General features: G+C 43.7%; 1 protein-coding gene and 1 long non-coding RNA gene across 4 annotated transcripts in view; one reads left to right on the top strand and one right to left on the bottom strand.

Annotated features, from left to right (window-relative positions):
• ATP8A2 (ATPase phospholipid transporting 8A2) overlaps positions 1-27,338 on the top strand; it is a 562,260-nt gene that overhangs the window by 423,300 nt on the left and 111,622 nt on the right. For all 3 annotated transcript variants that reach the window (XM_037058854.1, XM_037058855.1, XM_037058856.1), the window contains 3 exons: positions 5,868-5,929; positions 6,457-6,513; positions 7,411-7,518. In XM_037058854.1, coding sequence (XP_036914749.1) covers positions 5,868-5,929; positions 6,457-6,513; positions 7,411-7,518 — 227 coding nt within the window. The remainder of the gene's footprint in view (positions 1-5,867; positions 5,930-6,456; positions 6,514-7,410; positions 7,519-27,338) is intronic.
• Positions 7,449-26,807, bottom strand: LOC118995788 (uncharacterized). Its single transcript, XR_005068361.1, has 3 exons — positions 26,797-26,807; positions 19,156-19,161; positions 7,449-7,528 (listed from the first exon to the last, which is right to left on the bottom strand). It is a non-coding gene; the product is annotated as an uncharacterized LOC118995788 (long non-coding RNA).

A 27,338-nucleotide genomic window follows, 5' to 3' on the forward strand; every position in this document is an offset into this window, starting at 1 on the left:
CTGCCAAACACCATACAATGCATAGGACAGGGTCCCTGCAACAAAGAACTTTCTAGAAAAATGTCAGTATTGCCAAGGAGGTTGAGAAACTCTAGACTAATGAAGCACCCTCTAATTCAGGGTGAGAGTCCTGGTCTGGGGAGTTACAGCTGCTCCCCAGACTGTGTGCTGGGTGTATTTCCTCATGTGGCTCAGGATTTGTATCATGTGCATCTAATTTTCTGTCCACCTGAACGCTTTCCTAGAGAGCTCCTGCCCATTGGGTGTTGGTGTTTCAAAGGGGCACTTTCTGTTCTAATTATTTTCCCCTTGGAGTTGTCTTGTTTAATTCAGGGGGTTCCATTTTTCTAGCTCAGCTAATGAAAACACTTATTTACCAATTTTATAGTTTCTTACTGTGAGATCTTTTGCATGTTATTTAACTTCTCTTCACTACCCCAGTTTCCACATCTGAGATATGCAGATAATAATACTATCTCATACAGTTGTTAGTTTATTATAGGAGTATTACTTATGTTAATGTTGTATACTAGAGCATTGTATATTAGTGTTACATATTGGTAAGTGTGATAGATTAGAGTTTTACACACATTAGTGAATGTGCTTCTACATGTAAACTGCTTAGAACAGTACCTGCTGTACAATGAGTAACTATGTTATCTCTTTTGAATGTGGAATTTCTTATGATGTCTAGCAATTTTCTCGTTATTGGGTGTATATTCATAAAATACGAAACACATTATAAGCCTTTCATATTAGGCAAGTGCTTTGTATATTTAATCTCATGCAGTACACAAATAATCTCTTGCAGTAACACAAATTAACTAACATTTGAAATATTAGTATTAAAACAAAATTCAAAAAGCTGTCACATCACGATTGTAAACTTTTATTTTAACTGCGGCTCCCACCCCTTCTAACCCTTCCATCTGATCTGAGTTTCTCTGAGCTCCAGTGGAGCTTCATGGGGGTGGAACTGGGGGCACTCGGGTGATCGCTCTTCTCAACTGAAACGCCTGTTGTCCTCCGTTCACAAGCACTAAGACGAGACTCAGACTAGGAGGTACAGCCTAAGCCAGACTGAGCGGGAGGAAGGTCCCAAACTCTCTACCATTAAATGTGTGGAGCTCTTTAGCAGCCAAGAACAGAGACATTAGAATCTTAGACTTCTCTGTCCTCTCAGGCACCTGGGTGAGGTGATTCATCATCTGTATCCAATAGCAACCCCCATTTTATAGATGTGAATGCAGACTCAGAACCTAAAATGTCTTAAAATGAAATAACGGCAGATCTGGAGCAAGAGAGCAGAGATGGAGCCTTGGCACGTGTGGCTCAGTTGGTTGGAGTGTCGTCCCCTAACTGGAAGGTTGACAGTTCTGTTTCCAGTCAGAGCACGTGTCTAGGTCGCCTCTCAGTCCCTGGCCAGGGCACACATGAGAGACAACCAATCAGGGCTTCTCTCTCACATCGATGTTTCTCTCTCCCTTTCCTCTCAGTTTCTCTCTCTAAAAGCAATGGAAAAAAATGTCCTCAGGTGAAGATAAAAAGAAAAATAAGTCAATAAATAAAAGAGAGAGCAGAAATAGAACAAGATCTTCCACTCTACTGGTATTTTTCCTACTAACCCAACTCTTTCTCTCCACCTCATTTTTCGAAATAGCCTTGTGTTAATAGTATCATGCTTTGTTGTTATCTTTCCTTGTGTTGTGAATTTACAGTGTTGATTTCTTGGGACCAACTTTTCATGTGCTACTATTTTAATGAGTATTCCTGTACTAATAAGACCAGAACCAGTGTTCTCCAGCTCAAGTAAATAATAAACTGTTCCCCTACTTACTCAGGCCAAAAACCTTAAAGTCATCCCGGACTCCTTATATTCTTTTCTACCCCACCTCCAAATCATAAAGAAGCTTATCATCTACCTTCAAAATACATGCAAATTTTTATTACTTCTTTCTACCTCCAAAATAACCGCTTTGACCTGCAATGTCCAATAGGGTTTTCTGTGGTGATAGAGATGTCTATAACTATCTATGCTGTCTAATATGGTAGTTATTAGCCATGTGGCTACTGAACATTTGAAATGTGACTAAGTGTGACTGAGGAACTGATTTTTTTAATAACAGCTTTATTGACATATAATTTACCTTACCATACAATTCCCACTTTAAAGGATACACTCTATGGTTTTTAATATATTTGGAGTTGTGCAACTATGACCTTACTCAGTGTTCGAGCACCCTCATCGCCCCCAAAAGAAACCCGTACCTGTTAGCAGTTACCCTTCATTTCCCTTAATATCCCCAAGCTTCTGACAACCACCAATCTACTGTCTTCTATCAATTTGCCTATTCTGAACAGTTCATACAAGTAAAATCATACAATATACGGCCTTTTATGACTGACTTCTTTCACCTAGCATAAGATTTCCAAGTTCGTTCATAGCATAGCATGAATTAGCACTTCATTTTCCTTACTGCTCAGTAATATTCTATCGTATGGATGTACCGCATCTTATCCGTTCACTCGTTGATGGCATTTGGCCATTGCGAGTCATGCTGCTGTGAACACTCGTGTGCAAGTTTTCGTATGTTTCACTCCTGTGCTTTTACTTCTCTGTGAGTGGAATTGCTGGGTTTTGTGGTGATGATGCACACATTTTTGAAGAGCTGCTGACAGTTTTCCAAAGTGGCGGCATCATTTTATTTCCCCACCAGCAGTGTATGAGGGTTATAATTCCACCATATCCTTGCCACCTCTTGTTACTATCTTTTTTGTTACGGTGACCCTAGTGGGTGTTAAATGCTATCTCACTGTGGATTTAATTTTGTAATTCCTTGAGGGCTAATGATGTGGAGCATCTCTTCATGTACTTATTAGCCATTTTGTATATATCTTTGGGAAAATGTCACTTCAGATCCTTAGCCCATTTTAAAATTGAGTTATTTGTCTTTTTATTGTTGAGTTTTAAGAGTTCATTATATATGCATTCTGGGTACAAGTTCCTTCTCAGATAAATATTTGAAACTATGTTCTCCACTCTGCTGTTTGTCTTTTCACTTTCTTGGTGATGTCCTTTAAAGTATAAATGTTTCTAATTTTGATGCAGTCCTATTTCTTTTCTTCTTTAGTCCCTGCAAGTTTGGCGTCATAGCTAAGAAACCATTGCCAAATCTAGGGCTATAATTACTCCTATGTTTTATTCCAAGACTGAGTTTCGTGCTTTTAGTTCTACGACCCATTGGAGGTGGACAGTTCAGAGGCATTGATTACATTCAAAACATTGTGGGTCTGTCACCATGATCTATTCCGGACTTTTTTCATCACCCTGAACTGAAACTTTGTAAACATTAAGCAGTAACTCATTTCCCCTCCCCGTCCTCCCCCATCCCTTGCAGAACAAAGTTTTTTACTTTGTTTCATTTTAATTAATTTAAATGTGAATAACTACAGCAGCCAGTGGCTACTATATTGGATGCAGCTCTACACACTGCCAGGTTCGCCCTCCTGGACAGATTGCTACAATCATTTCCACACTGTCGTTGCATTTATCGTTTCTCTAGTTTTGAGAGGGTGAGATTTGTTCTCCCATGAAAGGTGGACTGTTCCTTTAAGAGCATCACTCACGCCATGTCACCCTCTGCTCAGAATCCTCCAGCAGTTTCCTATTGCAATTAATGGTGAAAACCCAACTCCTTGCCGTGGCCTGTGTTAATTTGCCCCCTCTGCCTGAGCATTTCCCAGTGTCACCAGCCACACTGCTCTTCGTGGTGGTCTTTGAGGTCATCCATGTTCTGTATTCAGAATGTTGGCGACTTCTCTCTGCCTGGAATGCTCTCCCCTTAGAGAGTCTTTTAATTTACTCCTTCATACTCTTCAGATCTACTCCAATGTGACCTTTTCAAAAAGATTTTTCCTGAATTCCCCATCTAAAAGAGCAGCCTCTGTCACTCTCTGTTCCATTGCCCTACCTTGTATTTCTTTTTTAAGATTTTATTTATTTATTTATTTATTTCTAGACAGAAGGGAAGGGAGGGAGAAAGAGAGGGAGAGAAACGTCAATGTGTGGTTGCTTCTCACATGCTCCCTGCTGGGGACTTGGCCTGCAACCCAGGCATGTGCCCTGACTGGGAATCGAACTGGAGACCCTTTGGTTCACAGCCCGTGCTCAAGCCACTGAGCTACACCAGTCAGGGCGTGTTTCTTTATAGTACTTACTTTACCTGCCAGCTTATTGTACATCTATGTGTGTTACTGTTCTGACTCCCTCACTATAACATGAGCTACATGAAGAGACGGACCTTGCCTCCTCAGTTCCCATGACAGTACATGCCAGAAAGTAGACTTCAAATACATATTTGTTATATAAAGAAAGAATAATGTTACCCCTTTCAGGGCTGTAATCTATGTTAGAATCAAATAAATCATCTCCGGTCTAATCTTAAGTCTTTCTTTATTAAGGAATGCCTTTTAAAATGTCGTATTTATTATTAAAACAATCTTAGAGCCAGTTACTGCAAAGTGAACTCCCAGAGTTTTGAATAGCTATGAGCTAATACAGTGACTTGTTACCTTTTTGAGGTTAATTTAGCTTCTCCCTCACTTTTTGAACTTTTCCCTTCCTTTCTGTCTTTACCACCTCCTCTCCCTAAGCATTGAGATCATTCTTCTTTAAGTCAGTGGCCACACCTCTCTCTCTCTTTCTCTCTTCCCACCCCTCACTGTCTTCTCCAAGGAGAACCCTTACACTCCCCCCAGCCCCTCGGTTTACTGCTAAAACCTAAAGTCTGTGCCACAGTCAGGACACCATTTTGCAGTTAATCTCCCACCTTGAGTCAGGAGGAAGCGCACGCCCCGGAGCTAGATCCAGGGTTCCAGGGTTACCAGATTCTGCCTATGATGAGACTTGATTGTTACGAAGTTTTAAAAAGCTAGCAGATTTTGATTCGTGAATAAGATTTTTCAACACACAGGTGAGTAAATCCATGAGCCCAGTTATGTGTGGGTATAGCAACGACTGTGTTGGAACTTTGAACACAAAACTCCCTATCTGCTTGGCCTGTAGGCCACAGGTCTGAATCTGAGCATAAAAGAGAATTTCAGGAGATTGGCAATGTCATCCAAAGAAACCATTCCTGATCTTAAAATGCACTTTGACCCCTCAGGATAAAAACCAGTATTTTCACAGCAGGTTGGCTGACATGAATTAGATAATTCTATTAGAATTCTGCCTCCGTGAGCATTACATACATTGTAATGTATGTACATACATCGAAAAGCAACAATTGGAAAAGATATGAAAATTAAGGCCTCAGCATCCTGGTTGTATTTTCTAGACGTCTCTCAGCCTATTGTTTGCATTCCCTCCATTTATAGACTCCAGAAGGTCATGTAGCTGCGCGTGTGAACACGAAGACAGTATCCTCCAAAATTCTTTGAGCTCTCCAATTATGAAATGATTTAGTATTCATGTAGCTATTTTCTTTTATTGGCCTATAATTCCAATTTAGCAGGAATTAAAGATGACTAGAAAATGAACCCTTGGAAAAGATCTAATACTGCCATTAATAAAGACAGATTAATATTTCCTTACTCTATTCCTATTTTTAAACCAAAAAGGGAGAGTTTAACTTTTATAAAGCTCTAGATTTCAATGCAGATCGATTGTGTGGTTGTTTGGTTTGTTGGAACCGGATTTTGTTTGCTTCATCTGGAGAAAATACGTGATGAAAATAATTCAGAATCACAGACATAATTTTTGAAGTTCCTTTACACTTTGATAAATGTTTCTAAAGTTTTGCTTTTGCATTCTGAATGAAGTAGAGTGCTGTGCTCTGGGAGTTAGTGGTGATTTCTTTGTTTTTCAGATACCGTGTTGGCCAACGGTCACGCCACAGACTATTTATTTGTTGGAAACATTGTTTACACAGTAAGTTTATTTCTCTGTGCGCTGAGCCATTCTTAAGTAGCACGAGCGTGGAATCTGCCTCTCAGAACCCTTTATTACAGATCTTTAAACTATATATTCTAGACTCCTTAAAGCTCAGAATAGTTGTGAAATACCTCATTTTTGGTGAAGATTAGGCAGAGTCAGGATTTCTGGACAAATGATTAACAGATTGCCCCATTCTCCAAATGACCATTATACGTCTACCTGGTAGGGGAGGGGGTGTAGGAGAACACTAAAGAATGTGATTCCTCCTGATTCTTCCAGGTTAAGTAAAGAGCAAAAGGAACTATTGTGAGAAAACTCACTAAAATGAAGGCTTTTCTTGAAGTAAACTTGCCTGCATTCCCTAAACTAGCCCCTGGAGAATTAACTACCTAGATGGCACTTTCCAAGTACAGCTGCCTGGGAGGAGCTGCCTCTGGAGGGGACTCCTGGGATGTCTCCCGCAAAGTGAAAACAACTCGCTGAGCATAACTGGGTTTGCCCATGTCTCTTTCTTTTCACAGTATGTTGTCGTCACTGTTTGTCTGAAAGCTGGCTTGGAGACTACAGCTTGGACTAAAGTAAGTTTTCTCTAGAATTATTTCCATCTTCACTGTAGATATTTTTTCTGGTCTGATACCTTTTTAAGCCTTGGAAAAACAATAAGCAATATCCAACTATCTTATTTTAAATTTTGCATGTAAAAATCGTGGTTTGATTTTTAGCAGGGCAAATTTGCAACCCAGATTTTCCTGAAGATTCATTCGCTTGGTACTTAATACAACTCTGAGTTATTAACAGTCACCTCATTTCAAATGTGTGTGCACATTGTAAAAATGTACATGCAAAATACAGGACAAAAAGATAACTTTTAATTTCCATAATTTTAGCAACAAGAGAAAGCGACCGTTGATACTTTGCTATATGACCTTCCAGGCTTTGTTCTGTGTATTTTTTAAAAAGATAATGCATTACAGAACATAGACCTTTTCCACCATTTTCACCTAAAAATACATCATGAATTTTTTCTGTCCTTTAACCAAACTTCCACAAAATCATCTTTTCATGATTACAAAGTATTAAATCTTACCACTGTTCCATCACTCACTTAATCGGACCCTGGTTTTACACAGTTTGCCTATTTCCAGTGTTTGGGGATTATATCATTGTTTCATGACTGGAACAACTGGTGAGGAATGAGCTGGGCCTGCTGACACCACAGTACGGTCTAGAGGAAGGTCAGCTGTGGTGGCCAGAGTACCTTCATCTTCAGGGTAGTTCAAGGCCACTCGTCACCTGAGCTCATGTTAAACATTTGGAGACAAGGAAATCAGGAAGATCAAACTCTCCAATGGCTGGAGAGTTATCCGAATCCTTCCATCAAGAGAGCTCGCTTGGACCAGGGATTGCGCGGCAGGTGGAGCTGGGGGCCTCAGTGCTAGCGTCCACCCTGCCTGAGTATGTGTTCTCTTCTGCAGTTCAGTCATCTGGCCGTCTGGGGAAGCATGCTGATCTGGCTGCTGTTTTTTGGTGTCTACTCAACCATCTGGCCCACCATTCCCATTGCTCCGGATATGAAAGGACAGGTCAGTGCTACTAACTGGGGACAGACTTTCTGGGTCTCGTGACAAGGATGCTTTGCTGTGTCTGGTCTTTCTCTGTCTCATGACGACGATGAACTTCGGGAGAGGTTGGTATTGCCTGCTGCCATGACCATGTATCGGGAGGTAAACAAAACAAATCAAGCACCTGGAAGAGGTTGTCCAGTCCACGGAAATGGCATTTGACATTTTAACTATTATAAAAATTGTCCACGTGAGTCTTCTGGTCTGCCCAGCGTGTCCACATTTCTGCAGTGAAGTGTGGGTTAAATACACAGAGTTCTGATGTGTACATTTCATGGCTCTTAGAAAACTGGAGGTGTTTTGAGTCCCTCATAATCCAATAAATACGGTGATTGTAGCTTTGATGTTAAGTGTATATTCATACTCTGATTGGTTGATAGTCACCTGTGAAAGATAAATTCCATAACTATTAACCAGATCATAAATTAGTCAAAATATCTCATTATTCATCTCTTAAACTAGAGAGGCTGAGATTGGAGACTTTTATACTTCTTTGAATTTTCTTCACTGCCGCGGTCCAGCCGCAGCTCATCTAAGGGTCCTCAGGTGAGAGTAGGCATCGGCGCTGGGTAACAGGCAACTACACAGCTCAAAGGCAGGTGAAGCACTGTTCCGTTTATTGCAAGTACAAGCTGATTTTTTATATTTTCACTTTTGGCATAGATTAACATTACAGGTGTATAGCATGATCAGTTAAGCAGAAAAAATCAATACAAAGGTAACCAGGAAAAGTACGGAAGTTCCCATGGTGTCAGTTATGTTAAACAAAAATTATTTTGACCAGGAAAACCATTAATCAGACAATTTGAAATAGTTCTGTGTATACAGTTTAAATGTCTTATTGTTTATTAAAGTTCTCAGAAATTGTCATGGGCAACAGGTACGCTTAGACTGAGCAGAGGTTAGGAAATTCATTATAAGCCTTTGTAATATCTAACTTAGCTATCTATCTTGCTGTCTAAAATGTTTTTTGTATACTGAGGACTCTGACTCCTTGGTAGTTGTTTCTAAGTGCTTAGTTTGTAATAGCTAACCAGCTTCTTCTGTTTTTATGCCTGTCTAATTCTAACTGATATATATTTCTATTCAAGGTAAAGGAGGGGCTGTTACTCTAACAAGTCTTTGACAAACAGGGACTATTTTCTAAAGGGGTTTTTGCTATTCTATGAGGCAGTTCTGGGGGAATACATATTTTTCCCTGAACTGTTCTTTCTTGGGTGGCTTTCACAGGAACAAATAAGTAAAGTACGATGCCTTAATTCAGCCAGGGTGATATTGCTTAGGACTTGAGCCAACTGTTGTTTTTTCTCTGAGAGTGGTCATTAATTCTAGGAGATTCCAAATTATCAGAAGTGTAAAGGTTAGATACTAAGAAACAGTGAGAATAAAAGCAACACCATATATCCACTAATGCCACGTCCCTCCTGCTGGAAAATGCTTCTGTGAAGCCGTCATCCCCAAGTCGTGACTGTGTCAACCGACATGGTTAGAAAATGCTTCTGTGAAGCCTTTGTCCCCAAGCCGTGACTGTGTTAGCCAACCTGGTTAGCACTGGACGCGGCATCCCCAAGCCTCAAACGCCTGGGGCCAGGCGTTCCAGTGGCAGAGCCAGCACCCCCACTTCTGGTCCATTTCCTGAATCCCTGAGATCCTGAGCTTCCTTCCCAAACAGCCAAAATCCCACTCCTCGAGCCTTCCTGCTTCTATCCCCAGATCTATGCCAGTGTGAACACTCCTGGGCCCAAGTGGCTGCTCTTTGCCAAGGATGTATACTGACTGGGTCCACTGGGTGCTTGCACTGTGTAGTCCAACATTTGCATGTGGATGCTGTGCTATGGGACAGGACCAAGATGGGAAGGAAAGAACCGTGGGTCAGGGCTTCCTCTGTATCCACTGGTGTTCCCAACCCAGGAATACATATTTTGGGGGCAGGCCTGTGCAAGGCACACCTGGCTGCTATCATCTTTGCCTTACTTACTCCGCAGAAATGAGCCAAAACTCCTGGGTCGACTCCAGTTCAGGTACATGTCCAGTAGCTGTTTCATGGGAGATAACCCAGAGGTGGCACTGCCTGCCTCTTTCACTTGGTAAATCAACCAGCTGATGCGTCCCAGGGTGCCCGGGGCCTCCTCAGGGTGTGAGCGCTGAGCAGGACAGACATCGCCCACTGGAGCGGGCTGCTGTGTCCCCTAATGCATCTTTACTTTCTGTAAGGAACAAGGACACACACACACACACTTCTCAGTCCTCTTCCAAGTCCACGTGACAGAGGAAATTACAGAGCAGTGAATGGATCCAGGACATTGTTCTGCAGCAAAATGAGCATTCACTAGCAAAGAGACTTTGTACATTTAAAGAAACTGGTTACAATTTCAAGCAATGTGGTTTGTCTCCAAAAAGCAAGTCAAGAAAAGTATTTACAACAATGATGATCACCTTGGTAAGGTGTTGGTGTCCAGATGTCGGCCTCGGGTTGCCTTCCTTCTGGGTGAGGCCTGATGAACATTTTGCTCAGGAATGTCATTGTGCAGGACAATAAAAGGGACTGCAGCTGTTGCTGTGGGCAGTTTGCTGAGTTAGAGGAAAGTGACCACTGACAGGATGGGCGTAGCTGACATGTGACCGACAGGCCGACAAAGCCAGTTCCTTCGAAGGCCACTTGCAGGGCCCTCGACAGAGAGACACTCGTAGGCTGCTTGCTGACTCTCACTCTCAGCAAGAGGTTGACATTCAAAGTGCAGGGACCACGCTGTCCACGCCATCACCGACATGCCCCGTTTTCGCCGTCCAAGTCACATGCGGGTCTGCGTGGTTTGGAGGTTCAGCTTAATGCTGAAATTCCCACAGTTGGGGACTTTTGGAAGAAATTTAATGAGCTATTCCTGCCATCTAAAAGCAAAGAAATTGTAATATTAAATCACAGGTCACTTTAGTATAAAAAACTTCGTATTTTATACATAAGCCATGTCATTTTAATTGTTGGTTGGTTGGTCTGTTTCTATGAGGCGGGTGATGTTTTGAAACTGAACATGGTTGGCTGAGGCTGAGGCTTTTGTTGGACACTGAGGGAGACGATTAGTGTACCCTTTGTGTCCCCGAATGTCCACTGTCTGTGTTTAAAGAACCATTTGTCACCTGCAGCCCTTCTTTGGGAAGAGCTCTGCGTGGGGAAGGCCTGTCAGAAAATAACCTCAGAGCCAACTTTAATATTCTTTGTTTGGTCTCTGCCACCCAATGGTTTATTCACTCTTTGAGAAGTGGTAGAGAATTATTAAAAAAAAAACCCAAAAAACACTTTTTAACACTTTAAAAAAATCACCTGAGTGGAGAGTGACTAAAACTTGCCTGAAGTCTAGTTTCCTGCTGCCTCCGAAAGAAGATGGGAACTGAGCCCCGAAATAGTCAGTAAGAGGAACTGACCTCACTGGGGGGCTGTTGAAAAGATGCTCGAGCCACGCCCACCCCTTTTGTTCTAGGTTAATGTTATAAACTGAATGTGTGTGTCCCCTTCAAATTCATTTGTTGAGGTCCTACCCACGAGGTGATGGTATTTGGAGGTAGGGCCTTTGGGAGGTAATTAGGTCATGAATGGGGTAATTGGGACAAGAAGAGGCCACGGAGCTCGTTCACTTGTTTTCTGCCATGCAAAGAAACCAGGAGAAGCTAGACATCTGCGGCCTGAAAGAGGGCCCTCATCCGACCCTAATGTCAGGCTTCCAGCCTCTGGTACTGTGAGAAATGAATTCATGCACTGATACGTCACCCAGTCTGTGGTAGTTTGTTATAGTAGCCAAGCTAACATAGGTGAGTGCTCAGGAGGGAGGGGTACTCTGGGCAAAGACTGCTTTATCATCATCATCGTCATCAGACTGTAGTTATTTGTATAAACCATTTTTTTTAGCTTATGAAGCAGCAGGTTTTTAGCAGGGTTCCTTTGAGCTCTAGTTCCTTTGTCTGATGGCAAACGGCGTTTCTCGCCCAGGAGCCGGAGACGGACTCCACACACAGAGCAGTGTCTATTCAGAACGGCGTAAACTGGTGAAAAGATGCATTGTTTCTGCTAGGGCTTCCTAAACTAATTTGATTAAATATTTCTTTGTCTTGTTCGTTATATTTGGAGTTTTTCTCATGACAGGGAAGGCAGGTTTTCCCTTGAGGGCAGAGGAAGGGACGGCTGTAGAATGCCAGTGATTTTCCACTGTCAAAGAGTCTCTTTCTTCTTCCCTAAGGCACTTCATGGTGTGGTGCCCTAAACCCAACCGGACAACGAGCCAGGAAGTCCCAGGGAAAGTTTCTGAAATCAGAAAAGTCATCTGTATATTTCCTCTCCTGAGAATGTGCAACGTTTGTGGGATTTTTAAGGGATGCCCTCTTTTTCCATTTTTCTAGACCCAAGTTGAGTCTGAAGTGAACTAAAAACTCAGGTTGTGTCTATCCTGCAGATAACAACAAAGTCCTCAGCCGAGGAACGTCCTGTGTGGTGGTGTTTCCCTGTGATAGTGGGTAATGAGCTTTTCTATGATGGGTCCTCAAAGCCAGAGCTTAAAGGTGAATGACAAACTTCCTTTAGCCCAGAGTCGTCTGCTGAAGTAGAGCTTTGAATTACAGAGATGAGGAGAACTTGACCTAAAGCTGGATCAGGAAATATGCTTATATTTTCTTCTTCTTACTTCTCAGAGCTTTTCATTTTAGGAGTGTCAAAGGAGATGCCATCCTATCTGACCTCTGTTTAAAGGTCAAGCAACCTGCTCCAACTGGCTTTGTAGCCTTTGGCAAATCATTTAACCGGCATTAAGCTCCTTATCAGCAAAGTCAGAATAATGTCACCCACCGCATTACCTCAGACGAGTGTGGTGAAGATGTAATAAGATAACCTGTGGGAAATGCAGACTTATTTTCCCTGAAGTGACCAATTACTTTTTAACTTTTATAAGTAGAAATGTTGTGATTTAAACTCTCAGTTCTTTTGGCCATAGAACTTCAATATTTTATAGATCCTAGGTGTGATGTTTCTCTTTAAGGTCCATCATCAGTCACCTGCATCTGAATCATCTGAGTTGCTTGTGAAAATGACAAGTTCCCTCCAACAGCAACAACCCAAAATGCGTACTTGGAACACACACACACACACACACACACACACACACTGAGTCAGAGTCTCCAGGTGTGGGGCCCCAGCCTTCAAATGTTAATAAATCTCCGGCTATGCTTCCCTTAAAAGTTGAGAACCACTGCTACAAAACACCTAAAATATTACTCTATGACAATGTATAAGCCAGTGTTGGGTGTTACAGGGGACGATGGTATATTTAAAATATTCACAACTGTGAAATATTAGTTGTGCACAACTGTACTTCTCGTGTGTGGTGGTTGTGTAAGATGCAGCCGTGGTGCCAGTGACCGCTGTACGGCATCTAGCTTTCTAAATCGGGGGTTATACCCAAAGACATTACATCGTTGACTGTGGAAAAACACTTCTCACTGACTTTGGTGCTTTTTCTTTAAAATTCTTTTCATTGCTAGTAAAACAGGAGGAAAAACTTTCACTTCAAAGCCCACAAACTGCTAACTCCGTCTGCAATGCCAAGCACCAGGCTCCAGCCAGTTTCTGGCATATGACAGGCTTTATTTTTTAATCCTAAATACAGGAATAGGTTTACTTTGGAGTTTTATATGCGTGCATGTGTATACACCATGCAAATCCCAATGGATTAAAAGCAAACACAGGGAGGAATTGTTGCCCTTTGCCATCCTTGAATCTTCCCTAAGTAATTGCCTTCCCCTGGACGTATAATCTCAGGCCCAGGTAGTTTCCATATGAAACCCAAAAAGAGGGTTTTGTTTCCATGTTGCCTGTGCTCAGAAGGTGAGTCAAGGCACAGTGGTAAAGGTCATGTGGATCGCCATCTTGGCTCAGCTCTGGCCCCAGAATGTCTCTGTAGGACAGATGCCAGTCTGAGAGGGATTGGCCTTGTCTTCAGGTTAACTTTTTGCGATGTCGGGACAGGGTTGTTTGTCCCGCCACCTGCCATCCTCCTTCGCCGTTTCCTAAGGGGGCCCAGTTTGCATCCACACAACGTCTTGTGCAAGAAGCCCAGTACCATAGGGAGGTCATTTCGGCCCCTGACTCCAGGGAGAGCATGATCCCAGCCCTGTGCCTTATGGAGCAGCTCAGAAACCCTGGGGGAGACGCAAGGTGGCATTCACTGGCATGTTCTGAGAAAGAAGCCTGTTTGCTCCTGAAATAAATCCACAAGAAGGCGGTCTTCTCTTTTGCATGACGTAGGTGCTATGTGGTGCCTGGGATTGTTCAGCCACAAAGAGGGAACCCAGAATCCTCCTGCTGCTGTGAAACATGGAAGAGAAAGACAAAACAAAAACCAAAAACAAAGGCTGTCACGGAGCCTGCCGTGAAGCCACCTCCCAGGCAGACTCGCTGGGCAGCATCCTCAGCATGTGCTGCCAGCGCTGTCTGAACAGCAGGTGCGCAGCAGACACTCTTCAGCACATGCGGATGTTGGAGTGTTTCTTCCACGTGCACAAGTTCACGGTCAACCAAGGAGAGGGATGATTTTTTTAAATCAGGCTTAAGGCTTTTACATCACATATTATATATTATGCTTGACGTTGGGTGCTGGTAGATTTTTTTCAAGATTTAATAAAGAATTTCTTTCTTATTGCAATTATTAGGGTTTTAGGTAATAACATCCCAGTGACACCTAATGTGAATGTTGTAACCTTATTGGAATGACCTGTAATGCAGCAATGTTGAAATACAGTGTTGAATGGAGTGGGTCCTTTTTACCCCAAATAATGTATCTCAGAAGCCTGTGGTCTGGCTAGCGTGATAGGTGCTCAGCCTTAGGAGGTAGGAAGTCCCATCAGTAGGGACTTCCCTGTTGTTTTGAAATGACTTCCTGCCATCTTCTTTGTAGTTTTCTCATGTATTGAGCTTGGATAAATTATTTGTTGAAGTCAACTTCTATTTTGACTTTTAAACTTGTATATTTTTTGTAATAGTAAGACTGATTGGGCCCTGGCCAAGTAGCTCAGTTGATTAGAGCATTTTTCCAATTCACCAAGGTTGTGGGTTTGATCCTTGGTCAGGGCACATGTGAGAAGCAACTGACGAATGATAAATGTACAACAAACCAATGTCTCGCGCTCTCTCTCTGTCCAGCTGTCTCTGTAGCTCTCTGTTTCTCTCTCTAAAAATCAATAAAATTTTTTTAAAAAACACTGACTTACAAGAAAGAACATATGAACACACTGTGTTTCTGAATGACATTATCACCTAAATCAATAACAATATGAACAAAAGGAAGGGGGTACGTACCTCCTGGTTTCTCGTGTTTCTGTAACTCTCATCACCCGAGCCCCTGAGTCCCCCATTCGTATGTGTTTGCCTTCCTTAAAGGCTCCCACACTATTTCCTATTAGAGGCAATCAAAAACTGAAAAGAATCGAAACTAGAACAAAAAATTCTTCACTGATAATGAAAAGTGATGCCAGATTCTTTCTATAGTCAGGAGTGGGACCAGCACCCACTTTTCCTAGTTGCTTCAGTATCAGTGTGAGGCCCGTGGGGGGTCAACAGAATTAGTCTGGATTGGTGTGGCCCTCATCAAACTTCTTTCCTGTTCAGCAAAATTCCTAACAGTAAAAGTAGAATTTTGAAAAGAATCCTCACCTGAGGATATGTTTTCATCGATTTTAGAGAAAGAAAAGGAGAGAGAGAGAAATGTCATTGTGAGAGAGAGACATGTATAGTTGCCTCCCGTATGGACCACAAGCAAGGATCAAACCCACAACCTAGGTATGTGCCCTGACCGGAATTGTACCCACAGCCGTATGGTATATGAGACAACGCTCCAACCAACTGAGCCACACTGGCTGGGGCAAAAGAGGGGTTTGAACTAAACTAATTTATTACCTAAGAAATGTGTAAAATTAAACCTGTTGCCCAAAATATCCATAATTGTGCCATTTCTGAGCCTCAGGTTCATCAGGTCTGTGAAGTGAGTGATGTCTAAGTTTGGAGTTAATAGGGACATTTAAGAAAATAAAGCTTGGAAAGTAATAGGTAATGTCTATTGAGAAATTACTCTATCTGAGGCAAAATATACATTCCTATAAATATGCTGCAATATACAATTGCTGCGTGCATCATGGATTATTCATGAGCTCATCTGAGAATCTACAACTGCATGGGGGAAAGAGGGTCAGAAAGAGAAAACAAGTACCTTGGTTGGTCAGGCGGGGGGTGAGTAGCTGGGACTCCTAAGTCTGCCAGGGTGTGAACCCCAACCCTCTGTGGCCATGGCAAGCGAACACTTTGATTCTCCATACAAACCAGGTGTTGAATAAATGTCTGTCAACTCTCCCTAAAATATTGTTTTTATTAAATTGTATCTGAAGTGACTTACCCTACACGGTAAAAGAATTTTTAAAACAGAAATGTGGAGTTAGAAGGCATCGTCTTAGTTGGCGCTGGGGCAGCAGTCCCCCACCCCCCGCCCCCTCCCCCGCCCTGGTAAAGCAGGTTTCACAGGGTCGTCGTTTCCAGTGCCTTATGGAAACTTCCGTCCTCTCCCTGCACAGTTCTCTCCACGCCGGCAGTGTATTTTATTTTGGCCTCTTGTTTCAGGGATGCTGTGTGCTAATTAGAGACCAGGAGGCTTTGATTGTGAGTTATTTTTCTCTTGGGTTAAAGGTTTTGTTGTGGTGGTGGCATTTGTCATTCATTCTGATGTTAATTTTTTAAATATCTGTCAGCAAATTAAAGTACACATTACATGCTGATTTTGTTTGTTTGTAATATCTATATGCAGTGGTCACGGAGTATGTTTGATGTGGTTTTGAGCTTTTCCTTTCTCCAAACATGTGGAAATGTGCATGTGAGGGCCTGAAGTTGAGATTCGGTGGGGGGGCGTACTCCTCCGACATCTGCCTTGTCTTTTGGGCTCTCCCACCCGGAGGCATCGTGTTCCTTAGCTTTGTTCTCTTGAACAGGTAGAGGCGCCTGGGAAAGGCTACCAGATAAAGGGTTTGTGCAAGGAAAGACAACTGGGGTTGGTTAGACTAAAAAGGGAGGAAATAGAATAACAGCACGCTATTAAGCATGTGCCAAGATTTTTCTGTTCTGTCTAAATCATGATGTAAAGTTATTGTTGACAGTATCCAAGAAGACCAAAATACTGAGAAGATTTAAAGTGTGTGAGATTTTCAGTTACCGTTGTTGCCATCGGCATTATAAAACATCAAAACATCTATTGAGGAGATCGTGTGCTTTCTGAACCTGGATTAACCAGCTGTCATAAGGATTTGGCATCCCTTTGGCTAAAGACAGGAAGGAGAACCCTGGTTTCCTGGGTCTGTGGCGATCGTGCACTTTCATTCATGGGTGGGGGTGGGGCAGAAACTCTTGCAACCTGATTTCAGTAAAGGATAGAATGCACAAGAAAGGCACGTTCAAAAGCTCAGATGCTTCGCGTGTGCTGTCAGGGCCAGCCCTACCTGCTCTGTCAGCTGTGGCATCCTGTCGTCTCTCACCTGCCCTACATCCCTTTCTCCTTTTTCTGGTCACAGGCCTGAAATCCCTTTTTCTCTTTCGGAACGAGCATCCAAGCAGCGCTGGTCCCCCTCTGCTCCTGCTCTGGGTCTGGGTCTGGGTCTGGACCCGCCACCCAGGGCTACTCAGCCAGAATCTTCCTCTCGTGGACCATGACAGCTGATTCAGGAACGGGCACCATTAAGGATTTTGTCATAGAAACAGTTAGAGGAAGGAGAAAGCTCTCTTGCTGCTGGGTTTGTGAAGTAGGGATGCTCTCCACCTGGAGCTGCCAGTGACCACCGAGGAGAGGATGCCTGGCCTGGCTGGCTGACTCGAGCACAGGGGAAGCGGAACCCAGGAACTGGCATTGCTGGCGCTCCTGGCTCCCACTCGGCCCGGAGCCAGAGCCACCTCTGAACTGCTAGTTACACGTAAATGGATGTAGTCTCATTTTTGCATGAGATGCTTCAAGTTAGATTTTTGTGACTTCAGAAAAGAGTCCTAATTGATGAAGAAGTTCGTAAGTTACAGGCACCAGTGGTGAAATTTTTGGCCATCGTTGTTATATTGTAGGAAAGCAGCTGGTGAACGTCCCCAACTGCGACTCTCCCAACTTGGAGCACCGAGGGGCTGTGCCTCTGTTTCGTGGCCTTTGGCACGTCCCTCGCCCTCCTCCCCACTCAAGGGATGGAAAACAGGCTTAAGCAGAACTCAGTGTTGGAAACAGAGATGGAGGGAAATGAAAACTTTTCAAAGGGAGGCCTCCTCAGCACCAACCGTTCAGAATGGCTTAGCGTCAAATGTCCCTGAATAGTGCCGTTCCGTGGAAATACAATGGGAGACACGTGCAATTTTAAGTGTTCTATGGGCCCCATGAAAAAAGTAAAGCAAAACAGGTTAAATTAGTTTTAGTAATATGTTTAGCCCAATGTTGCCAAAGTATTATCACTTCAGCGTATAACTGACATTAAAAGCAATTATTACTGAGATAACTCACATTCTCTTTTTACTAAGTCTTTGAAATTCCATGTGTGTGTTAGGGTTACAGTGCATCCAAGATCAAACTAGACCTATTTCAGGTGCTCAATGGCCACATCTAGTCGGTGGCAACTCTTCTGGTCAGCACAGCTTTTCATCAACAGAGATTTGAAAACACAGAATCACTCTCGAAAGCCAAGGCGGTACAAGTGAGATCGAGGGGTCGGAAACCCGGCTTCCGGGAGCTCCAGGTCCCGCCCCTGCACCCAGGTGTGACCACAAGGCTTGGATTTCCACGGCTTGCAATAAAAGGGCCTTGGCTCATACACGACGAGGCTTTCCATGAAAAATAAAATGTGGGACCCTTGAGCTGTTACTCAATGCTTATTAATTGCTTTATGCAGAGTTTATAAACTAAGATTTATAAAGCATGGATCTGACTTCTAATAGTCTTTCCAAAGTGTTGGCTAATATCCAACCATTTCCTCCTGAATGAGGGAAGGGAAGAGGTCAGGATCCGAGATGTCAGTCGTGTTTATGTCATGCTGCAACCAGCTGAGCAGTAAAAACCAAAGCCCCTGAGAACTAATGGCCTGTCCCTAGCAAATAGTTATTTGTTCAATAAGTGGCAACTTATGAGTACAATTATTATCCTACTTCTTAACTCCTAAGATTGTGTAAGCCCTTCATCCTTTTGTCCTTCTAGAGTTTATCCTTCCCCCATCATTATGCTGAGTTCAGGCAGTATCATTTTTACCTCCTAAATATCTCTTACATGTGTCTCCTTCCACCTAGGTCCGGTCCCATCCATTTCATTGGTGCTGCAGCATTTCTTGCCCGGACCATTGCAGTAGCTACATGACTGCTTCTTAGCACCTGTCTGTCTGGATCTATTGTTCTATTATAGCCAAAATAGTCTTTCAAAACACAAACCCGATGTGTTTGTGTCCCTGGCTTCCCATGGCCCTCAAGATAAAGTTGTAGGTCATTTACCTGGCCCCGTGGGCCCTGTGAAGTCCCAAGGCCTGCTGCCGTCGTTAGCCCCCTTGGTCTTACCTCACCCACACTGGTCTCTGTGCTGGGACCGGTGAGCCCTGCTTCTGCTCTCACGGTGCCTTTGCACCTCCTCCCCCACCCCTGCATGCCCTGGTTCCCCTCCAGCCAGTTCCTGGGGGTTATACAGCTCTCGGACCTCTGATGGGTCATCACTTCCCAAGGGGGCCTTTCCTTGCTTCCCTGACCAGGTTCATTCCTCCCAGTACTTTTTCTCTTAAGACAATTGGCCTTTCCTCTGTTTCACGTACCAATGTTGCCAAAGTATTATCACTTCAGCGTGTAACTGACATTAAAAGCAATTATTACTGAGATAACTCACATTCTCTTTTTACTAAGTCTTTGAAATTCCATGTGTGTGTTAGGGTTACACAATTACTCATTTACATTTCTGCGTGTAATAGCACCTCACACCCACCAGGAGGGCTACTATTTAACAAGGAGAAAAGAAAGGAAAAGAGACCAAGTCCTGGCAAAAATGTGGAAAAATGGGATTTTTGTACACTGTCGGTAGCAGCATAAATGCACAGTTGTGGAAACAGCATGGAGGCGCCTTGAAAATTAAAAAATAGGATTACTGTATGGCTCAGTGACTCCCCCTTGAGTTTATGTTCAAAAGAACTGAAGGCAGAATCTCAAAGAGGTGTTTCCTCTCCCTTGCTTATAGCAGTGCTATTCATAGTAGCCACAGGGTAGCAGCACCCCAGATGTTCATGGGCCCATGAATAGCTGTGTAAAATGTGATGTATACATACAATGGAATATTATGCAGCCTTTAAAAGGCAATTCTGTCATACACGGCAACACGGATGAATCTCAAGGACATCACGCTCAGTGAAATAAGCCAGTCACACACACAGAAGCCTGTATGTTCCACTGATTTGAAGCACCTAGAGGAGTCAGAGTCCTCGAGACAGAAAGCAGAGGGGGGGTTGCTGGGGCCGGAGGGAGAAGCCGATGAGCCCCGTGTTTCGTGGGTGTCGGGCTTCTGTCCTGCGGGTCGAAAATGTTTCAGCGATCTGTTGCACAATGATGTGAATATAGTTAACACTACTGAACACTGTATTTAAAAATGATTAAGATGGTAAATTTTATGTGTGTTGACAGTTTTTTAAAATTTATATGTATGCGATCTCATAATTAATGTGAGTTTCTTCCTCTAAACCAGGGGTGTCAAACTTTTTTTCACCGGGGGCCACATCAGCTTCGAGGGTGCCTTCAAAGGGCCGAATGTCATTTCAGGATTGTACAAATGTAGCTGCTCCTTAACTAGGAGCAAGGAGCTTGGTGCTGCCACTGGGTAGAAACAGGCGGAGGGTGGATAAAACAAGGCGGAGGGCCGGATTCAGCCCCTGGGCCTTGTGTTTGCCACCTGTGCTTTGGACGATCCACTCTATGAGACAGGCTCTTCAGTATATCCTTGCCACCTACCTCCCATTTTTTCTGGCATACAGTGAATATTTAGATGGATGAATTGATAAAATCAAATTAAGCACCTCTCCTATAGAATTGGGGACTGTCGCTAGCTTTGTGCGGTAGGTGCTTCATATCTGTTTGACAGTTTGACAACACGAGCAGGTGGCAGGTGCCTGAGCCTTTGGGAACAGCCTCGTACGGGGTCCTCACATGATGAGTGATGGGTAGATTAATGAATTTAGCGTTTTTCTAAAGAGAAATGTGCTAAATAAAAACACACTGTGCACTTTTCCTACAAAAAAAAGAATGATTTCTAATTACAAAGCTTTTTGACCTTTTTCAGTTAAAATTTTAGTCAGCTCTTTCAGCTACATGGGTGGTTTCTGTGATGTAATATTCTTTGATATTGATAACTGTAAAGGGTTAACAATAAAGTTTAGTTCCTTCCTGGAAAATGTTTGTTTGGGAACTGGTATTAAAGAAAAAGCAAAACTAGATTGACAATGGATTTTTTGAATACCTAATTCAGGGAAGTACTGAGCTCATCATTGTGCAGTGGTTTTACTGTGGGAGAGACAACTGATGAACGCAGTGGATTCCAGATGGTTCTAGCAGAAACGTGTGTTCCCTAAACCGGCACATCATTGGGCAGCATTTTCATTATTATGTTGAAGGGATTGGTATTTTTGGAGTAAGAGATACAAGCCGATACAGAATTGGAGAGGAGGTTTTGGGTCAATAAAATGTCATGCTTAGCTAGAGTTTAGTTAGCAGCTGGCCTCTCATAAATCTTGGCTGATTTCATGGAAGAAATGGACCTTCCGAGGCAGGGTTGTTCCTTCGTCAGATGGCAGAGGCTTCTGGGCCTGTGGATCACCTTTGAAGGGGCTTAAACCACGGGTGGATCTGGTCCCAGAACCCAAGCTGGGCTGTGAAATTTTAGTGTCAAGTAAAGTGACATTGCATAGAAAGAAAAGGTTCAAGATTTGGGAAGTCTGTCCCCCAAACACAGCATCTTAATTAAAGGAGAGAAAAGCAGTCAGTAAAGCGAATCTGCATGCAGGAAGACCAGAAGAAGCAGACGTGGAAAAGAGGGAAGAAGGTTCGTGACTGGCATGGGAAGGATGAGAAGTTGTGATGTGGCGGGGAGGGCCAGGGGGAGCTGGGAGGGGGGGGAGTCCGGGGAGGAAGGGCCTTCAAACTGGCACTGAGGGAAATTTCAGGGTCCTTGAGAAACTTCCCTCAGTGTGGCATCAAGAAAGAATAAGATTGACCATGAATAAAGGCCCTGTAACGTAATGAGTCAGAACTTTGCCTTTTTATGATATTGTGGGGAAAAATAGTTCTTAGAAGCAAAAGGAATAGAGGGCATATGAACGCTATTTTGCATTAGTCTTTCTGACTGCTAAAGTGGTTAAAAATTAATATTTTAAAACATCACCCTTGTCTGGGCTGTAAAAAATTTTAAGCCTTCCAGCATTAAAAGAGAATTATATGCTACATTAGGGCATTATAATAGCTTTCTGTTTGTCATCTCTGTAACTACCAAGAAAGCTGAAGTTTGGACCCAGGGCCCTGCAGAGCCCACCTCTTCATCCTGCAAACTTCTGACAGGGTGAACTGAGCTTCTGAACGTTGAAACTCTAGAGCTTGAAGAGCTGATGAATAATGCGATACATTAGGAGTTGTACTGTCTGAGAATTCTCCATTTCACTTGGCCATCAGTGTCACGGAGAGTTGTTTATAGTCATTGGTTTCATTTACACTTGGCTTCTTTAAAGCTCGTTCTTGATTGTTGTTCCTATTTGACTGTCCCTGTCATTTCTGCCCCTGCTCGCCACTTAACTCTAGTTCTCGGTCACTAGTAGTTTCTAGGATATCTCTTCGCGTGTTTCTTAGAGTGAGTGCCTTTCTGAACTTTTGTTCACTGCTCTGGTGGCTTGAGTTTAAATTTTTCTTTACAGATCAATTTTACCAAGAGAACCTTCTCTGAACCAACACCTCTTGGGTTCAGTACCCAAATTACCATCATGGCGAATTCTGAAGCCATTTTATGAGCCCCAACCCTTCAGCCACGGCCTGGAATGTCACGTTGTTCATTAAGGACTCACTCAAGACATTCGCTATTATGTATAATGGCCAATAAGGGGAAAATGCTCCTTTTCTGGTGACGTCCTACCAGAGCTGCAATGTGCATGGAAAGAGAGCCCTTAAGACTTGAAATACATATGTCAACTTGGGTTGCAGCAGAGAATAATTTGGTAAATTACACTGTAAGCGAAAGTTTAATAGTTGAACCGCTCACTTTCACTCAGTACTGGAGAAAAATGGGTTTCTAGCTGTTCCCTTTAGATAGGAAACTGCTTCAGGACGCAGACCCCGCTGCACGTGGAGGACAGCTCAGTGTGTGAATACGCCACCACGGAGGTGAAAGGGGAGGGCTGCGCGCACAAAATGAGCTGCCCCTCCTGAATACGCCACCACGGAGGTGAAAGGGGAGGGCTGCGCGCACAAAATGAGCTGCCCCTCCTCAGGCGCCACCAACCGGCCCCTCAGACATGCCAGGGTACTTGGTATTTGTTGTGTAGTTTGTATCAAGGCTGATGAATACTGTTATAGAATAGTGACCATAAGGTGAATCGGACCAATTTGGATTAATTCTGCATCATTCACACACTGGGCCTCCCAGCACCTTGCATTCTGAAATGCCTAAAGCACACCTCTTCGTTGTCTTCTCACCGGAACACATTCCCTCACGTTCCCTCGCCATCCGGCGGCACCGCCACCCTCCTGTTGTCACAGACGCCTGATTAAACTTGTACACTGCCTCCCCCTCACCACCAGAGCCCCCTCCAACACATCCAGGTATCGACCCAACGTCCTTCATGTTCACTTTGTGCAGCTGTGTTGTTTGTGTGCGTGTTACAGACCTGTGGCATTATATCACCGGTCTCATGTCCACTATCTGACTCCAAGAGGGTACAGATAATCTGCACGCATACGTGGTCTATAGGACCTGTTGAATGGCAAGAGAGGAGAGAGCCTTGGCATTGAGGACAAGACTTCCAATAAGCTCAGTTAAGTCAAGACTCTGGATATATTGCCTTTTGTTGTGGCTTATTTCCATGAAAAAATATATCTTAAAACTTCAGCTATTGTTCCCTAGTGTCTCTGTTTTAGAAATTCTTTACCAGGCACCCAGGAAAATAAATAACTCCAGCGGTAGCACTCAATGAAGCCTTCTGAGGGACAGCAGGCTGCTCTGGGGGCCTTTGTCCTTGACTTTACCAGTTTGGGGCTGTAACCCAAACATGCTAAACTTTTCTTTATTAATTATTCCAGTCGGGGTCTTGGTTGCAGTGAAAACAAACAAAGTGGCTTGACTTAATAAACAGAAAAGCACTAAGAAGAGATAACAATGCAGCCCATAGAGAGGTGTGAAAACCAGGCTCAGAAAGCTGGTAGGACCCACAGAGGCTGCCCCGGGACCCTGTGGTCAGGACACGACCCGGCAGTGCTGCCACCGGCTGTGTGCCCCATTAGCCGCGGGTTTGGACCACACCACTGGGAAATCTCCGTGAGTTCCCCAAGTGCGGGCCTCTGATGGACAAGTCCAGGTCCCATGCCAGGCCCAGCAGTTTCCTGTATGCAATGGTTCTTCTAGCAGATTTATTATGAACTGACTTGAATGTGTTTTTAGAAAGATCCTGACAACTGCCCACATTCTCCTGACATAACACGGAAGAAAAACACAGGAGTTAGAAGGAGTGTTCTACACCTTTTCTTGAACAGCCTCTCTCAATTAGAAGGCAAATTTGCCTAGTTTACAGATAATTGGAAAAAGTCCAAGAAGTATAGTTTAAAAAATATTACATTCAGTAATGAGCGTAGACAAAGCAAGAGTCATCCTTGTAAGAAAATTTACAGAGCATGACAGCTTGCGCTTGGTCCACTTAACAAAGGCAGATGGAAAGGAGGGGGTAGCATCCTGGACAGAAGCTGCAGCAGAAAGGGCCTGTGTGTGGGTTGGCCTCATAGGGGCGGAGGGACTGTGATGTCAAATAATCCTAAACCCAGAATTTAATGACATATAATTATGTATAATTTGTCAGTGCCTAATGAACTTTAAGTAACAATTTTTCTTCACTCGCACTTTCAGAGTGTGCAGTAGCTAGCCCAGGGAAGGCTGCCTCTTGGCAGATTCGCTTCATGGGGAGTAGCTGAACATTCCATTCAATTAAAAAGTGTAATTTCCTTGTTTTCTCCGGATACTGGCAAGTCAGCAGCAACCAAAAAAGAGAAGAGGATAAATGTGATTAGCATCATTTCACCCTATTATTGAAGCACTGTGGTAGTTTCAGCTTGGGCAAATCAGTTACAAAACTAAGGAAGTTGCTTCCTAGCCATAATCCTTACGTGAGGCCTTAAATGGTAATGAAAAGTTTGAGGTGAGTTTTTTTTTTTATGAAGCAGGATTTAAACATAGTGAGGGTCTTTCTAGAGCACGTATAAATGTACTGGGAGAACCTTTGAAAAGGAAAGGGTACTGACTCCTCTTCATCATCACACGTTGTTCTGTTTCCCAGTCTCATCTACCCTGCATGCTCCCAGAAGCTATTCAGCATGAGTTAATCTTTTCAACAGAAGCAGCCAACTTTTCTAGCTAAGGAATTTGCCGTTTTTGTGGTTTGGGTAAAAAGGTAGTTCATTTTACTGGCTTCTCGATGAAATATGTTTCATGATAAATTTAATCTTTCCTCAAAAAAAAAATTCCCCAAATCTACTTTTCTGTGCAAAATTCAACATGAAAGCCATTCTCTGTTGAAGCAGCCAAATACTGAATTTGTGTGGACCTAGGCAAACAGTTTTGGGTCCAAGGTTAAGGATATTTATTGCTGGAGATATTGCATGTATTTGTATCCAGGAAGAGCAAAAGCCAACACATTGACACTGGTTTTCAAATATGCTCTTTTGCTTGCTTTTGTTTGGGGAAATGTTTTTCTCCCTGCTCCCCTTTCTAATCCTCTCCCACACTGGGTTGAATTTGGAGGGATTCTTGCCAGAGCTGAGAAGCAGAGGTGCGCAGTGTGTGAATACACAATCTCCTGGTTTTCCCGTGCACACTCCGGAGAGAGTTTCTTGCTCTCTGACTTTGGCATCACATGCAGGAAATTCCTTGTTGGCCTGCCCAATGCAATAAACAGACCTCCTGCACCTAACCACGGCCACGCCGACGTTTCTTCTGCGGGGTTACTTTAGCCTTTTGTGTGAAAGTCGAGGGTCTCAGCCTTGCTATTCTACACTTTCAATAGCTCCCGGGCTCGGAATTTGTGTAGGGCTGTGTTTGGGGTGAATAAGCCTTGTGGTTCGACTTTTTCTGGGTTCATTATGCGCCCATGGAAAAGGTAGACAGGTAGACAGATTCCCTGTGGTGGTGCTGCGGATAAGCGTAATGTTAGGTCAGATTGATCAGAAAGCTCAGAAGTTAACACTCACCATTTAGTTACTTGTTCAGGATGTTGCTTGTACTCAGCACGGGTGAGTCCTTCAGTGACCCTGCTGCTCAGAATGGCAGCCTCAGCCTCTCGGAGAGAGTGCTTGTTAGAAATGCTAAATCTCAGACTCCAACCCAGAGCTACTGGACTAGAATCTGCATTTTAACCAGAGCCCCAGGTGGTTCTTTGGACAGTAACAGTGGAGAAACCCACCCATGTTCCCAGAGTGCCGGAGTCCGTTCCAGCAAGATCTCCACGGTGGGAGAAGAAAGTGGCCGACCAGTGGGGCACGGAGGAAGGAAAGCAGGAGGACATTGCTGAGTTAAATTATGCTCATTAATTCAATTTGAGGCAGGAATGTATGTAAATAAACGCTGGCAGCTGCAGAGGCTCTGTTTCCTGCAGGGTTCGGGCAGGAATGCCGGGGCCGGTGGCTCAGAAAGCCTGACTGGGGATCCCTCCGATGGCCCTGCAACCTCGAGATAATGATGGGAAAGATGGGGTTGTCATTATTGAATTAGGGAGGCTTTCACAGCAAAGTTAAGCACCGAACCCAGTGGAACTGGAGAGGGTGCTCTCGCATTGATAAGAATCTTAATTATTTAAAAAGCTTAAGCTAACTTGACTACTCCCTCCTCTTTTTTTTAAATCAATACAGATCAGATTTCAGGGGTTAAAATGGGCAGGACTGGGCCACAGTTTCCCTTACAGAACTGAGTCTATGAGAAACGGGGAAGATAAAACTGAGTTCTGCAGGTTAAGAGCAACTCATTTGTACCATAAAGCTGAAAATGGGTTTGATTCTTGGTACCTCATGTCCCTTAACTGTTTGGGGGGACCAGCTGTTACCACCGGTTACTGTGTGTCACTCCCCGGGGGGCGTGCTGGGCAGAGGCGCTTGCTTCCCTGACTGTTAAAGGTGGTTCTGTTGTCATTTTTAGGAGTGCGTTGAATGTGATTTATTCCAAAGGGACAGCTATTTTCCCACTTAGATATTAGCCTCCAGTCCCTTGTCCCTGTTAATGGAATGGCTGTCAGTGAGAAGAGCCATGTTCTTCTTTAATTTTGCCTGGAAGTCTTTTCCTTGCTGCCACTGTGCCTGGGCTGCTGCGAAGAACAGGTAACCCAGTGCTGGCACTTTATCGAACGCTTTACATATTTCCCCCACACTACAATTCCTTTCCACAGACAAGAAACCGAGGCCTGGTGAAGGGAACGAACGTGCGGATGGTCACAGAGTCAGGGGGGGTTGACCTGAAGCTGCCTGGAGGGCCCCCCGCAGTGGC

This window comes from Sturnira hondurensis, unplaced genomic scaffold (genome assembly GCF_014824575.4).
Source record: "Sturnira hondurensis isolate 20B ecotype Veracruz unplaced genomic scaffold, ASM1482457v3 Scaffold0010428, whole genome shotgun sequence".
Taxonomy (NCBI): domain Eukaryota; kingdom Metazoa; phylum Chordata; class Mammalia; order Chiroptera; family Phyllostomidae; genus Sturnira; species Sturnira hondurensis.